Source organism: Apium graveolens, chromosome 5, assembly GCF_009905375.1.
Source record: "Apium graveolens cultivar Ventura chromosome 5, ASM990537v1, whole genome shotgun sequence".
Taxonomy (NCBI): Eukaryota; Viridiplantae; Streptophyta; class Magnoliopsida; order Apiales; family Apiaceae; genus Apium; species Apium graveolens.
The window spans coordinates 48,882,166-48,883,989 of NC_133651.1; the positions used below are offsets into that span (position 1 = coordinate 48,882,166).

Sequence of the window (1,824 nt, forward strand, 5' to 3'; positions counted from 1 at the left end):
AGGCTAGAATCACAGATGATAAGAATAAAGGTTTAATAGAGGAGGTTACCGAAATCGAAGTCAAGGCAGCCTTCTTTCACATGTATCCAGATCAATCTCCGGGCCCGAATGGGATGAGTCCGAGATTTTATCAAAAACATTGGCAAATTGTCGGGGGAGATATAATGCATATTGTCAAGCAGTTCTTTATGACAGGTAGCATTGACCAACAATTACAAAGCACCAGTATAGTTTTGATTCCCAAGAAAAAGAATCCTTCGTTGATGATTGAATTGAGACCCATCTCTCTGTGTAATGTCATTTATAAGATCATTTCGAAAGTCCTTGCCAATCGTTTGAAAACTATGATTGACATGATCATTACTGATACGCAAAGCCTTCATCCTAGGGAGGTTAATCACAGATTATATTATAGTGGCATACGAGGTCATGTACTTTATGAAACGAAAAACTTCTGGCAAGCAATCTTAGATGACTCTTAAACTTGACATGAGTAAAGCATATGACCGCGTAAAATGGAATTTCTTGGAGGGAGTGCTTAAAAAAATGGGATTCTCAAGCAAGGTAATTCAACTATTTATGGTTTGCATCTCATCTGTTAATTATCTGATTAACCATGCAGGTAGAACTTTTGGGAAGATTAATCCTTCTCGGGGCCTGCATCAAGGGGACCCTCTATCCTCATATTTATTTCTGATTTGTATAGAAAGATTCACCTCTCTTATTCGTGATTATGAGAAGCGTCATCTGATTCAAGGTATTAAAGATGCTCGTAGTGCCCCTTCTATTTCTCACATGTTCTTTGCAGATGATTGCTATTTATTCTGCAAAGCTAGTAAAGATAGTGTTAATCATGTTATGCAAATGTTAAAAACCTTTGAGAAAGCATCTGGACAAAAAATTAATGTTGAGAAATCCTTGATTTTTAATAGTCACAATATTAGCACATATCTGAGACAAAAGCTATGTCAACAGTTAAACATCAAAGAAACTGGAGAAAATACTCAAAATCTTGGTCTCCCTAATATGACGTCAAGAAAGAAATCAGTTGTATTTAGCAATATCAAAGAAAGTATGTATGATCGTTTAAAGGGGTGGGACAAGAAATCTCTTTCAGGAGGAGGCAGAGAAATTTTAATAAAATCTGTTTCTCAGACTTTGTGAAATTACTCTATGAGTGTTTTCCTCTTACCAACTGATGTTTGTAAGGAGTTGGAAATGGCTGTGTCAATGTTTTGGTGGAAATCTGATAGCTCAAAAGATAAAAGCATTCACTGGATGTGCTGGAGTCGTTTAATTGATGCCAATTATAAGGGTGGTATGGGTTTTAGGAATCTTCGGGAGTTCAACGTAGCATTACTGGGTAACCAAGCATGTCGACTAATTTCATACCCTGATAAGCTGGTCAGTCGTATTCTTAAAGCGCGATATTACCCTACTCTAAAATATGGTCCAATCCTAGTTACATCTGGCGGAGCATCTTGGAGGCTCAAAACTTGGTAGCTCAAGGTATCTCGTGTCGTATTGGTAATGGACAAGATGTGGACATTCTGAATTTCCCGTGGCTCCTATCCATTGCAGACCCGTTTGTTCACTCTAATAATGAAGCTATACATAATCAGAAAGTGATTTAATTATTCAAACCTGGCGAAAAAGCATGGGATGCAGACTTGTTTTTTGATGTTTTTGAAGTCAGAGATGCTGAATTGATCCTTTTCATTCCCTTAACTGAAATTGATAAGGATACCTGGTATTGGCATCATGAGAAGATGGGTCATTACTCCGTTAAAAGTGGATATAATCTCATTCAAGAGGCCAAAGGTC

At 37.4% G+C, this 1,824-nt stretch overlaps 1 protein-coding gene across 1 annotated transcript; it reads left to right on the forward strand.

Annotated features, from left to right (window-relative positions):
* The first annotated feature begins 1,173 nt into the window (after positions 1-1,173).
* On the forward strand, positions 1,174-1,503 carry LOC141660041 (putative mitochondrial protein AtMg00310). Its single transcript, XM_074467001.1, has one exon. It carries the CDS (start codon positions 1,174-1,176, stop codon positions 1,501-1,503), a length of 330 nt encoding a protein of 109 aa, XP_074323102.1.
* Positions 1,504-1,824: the final 321 nt, after the last annotated feature.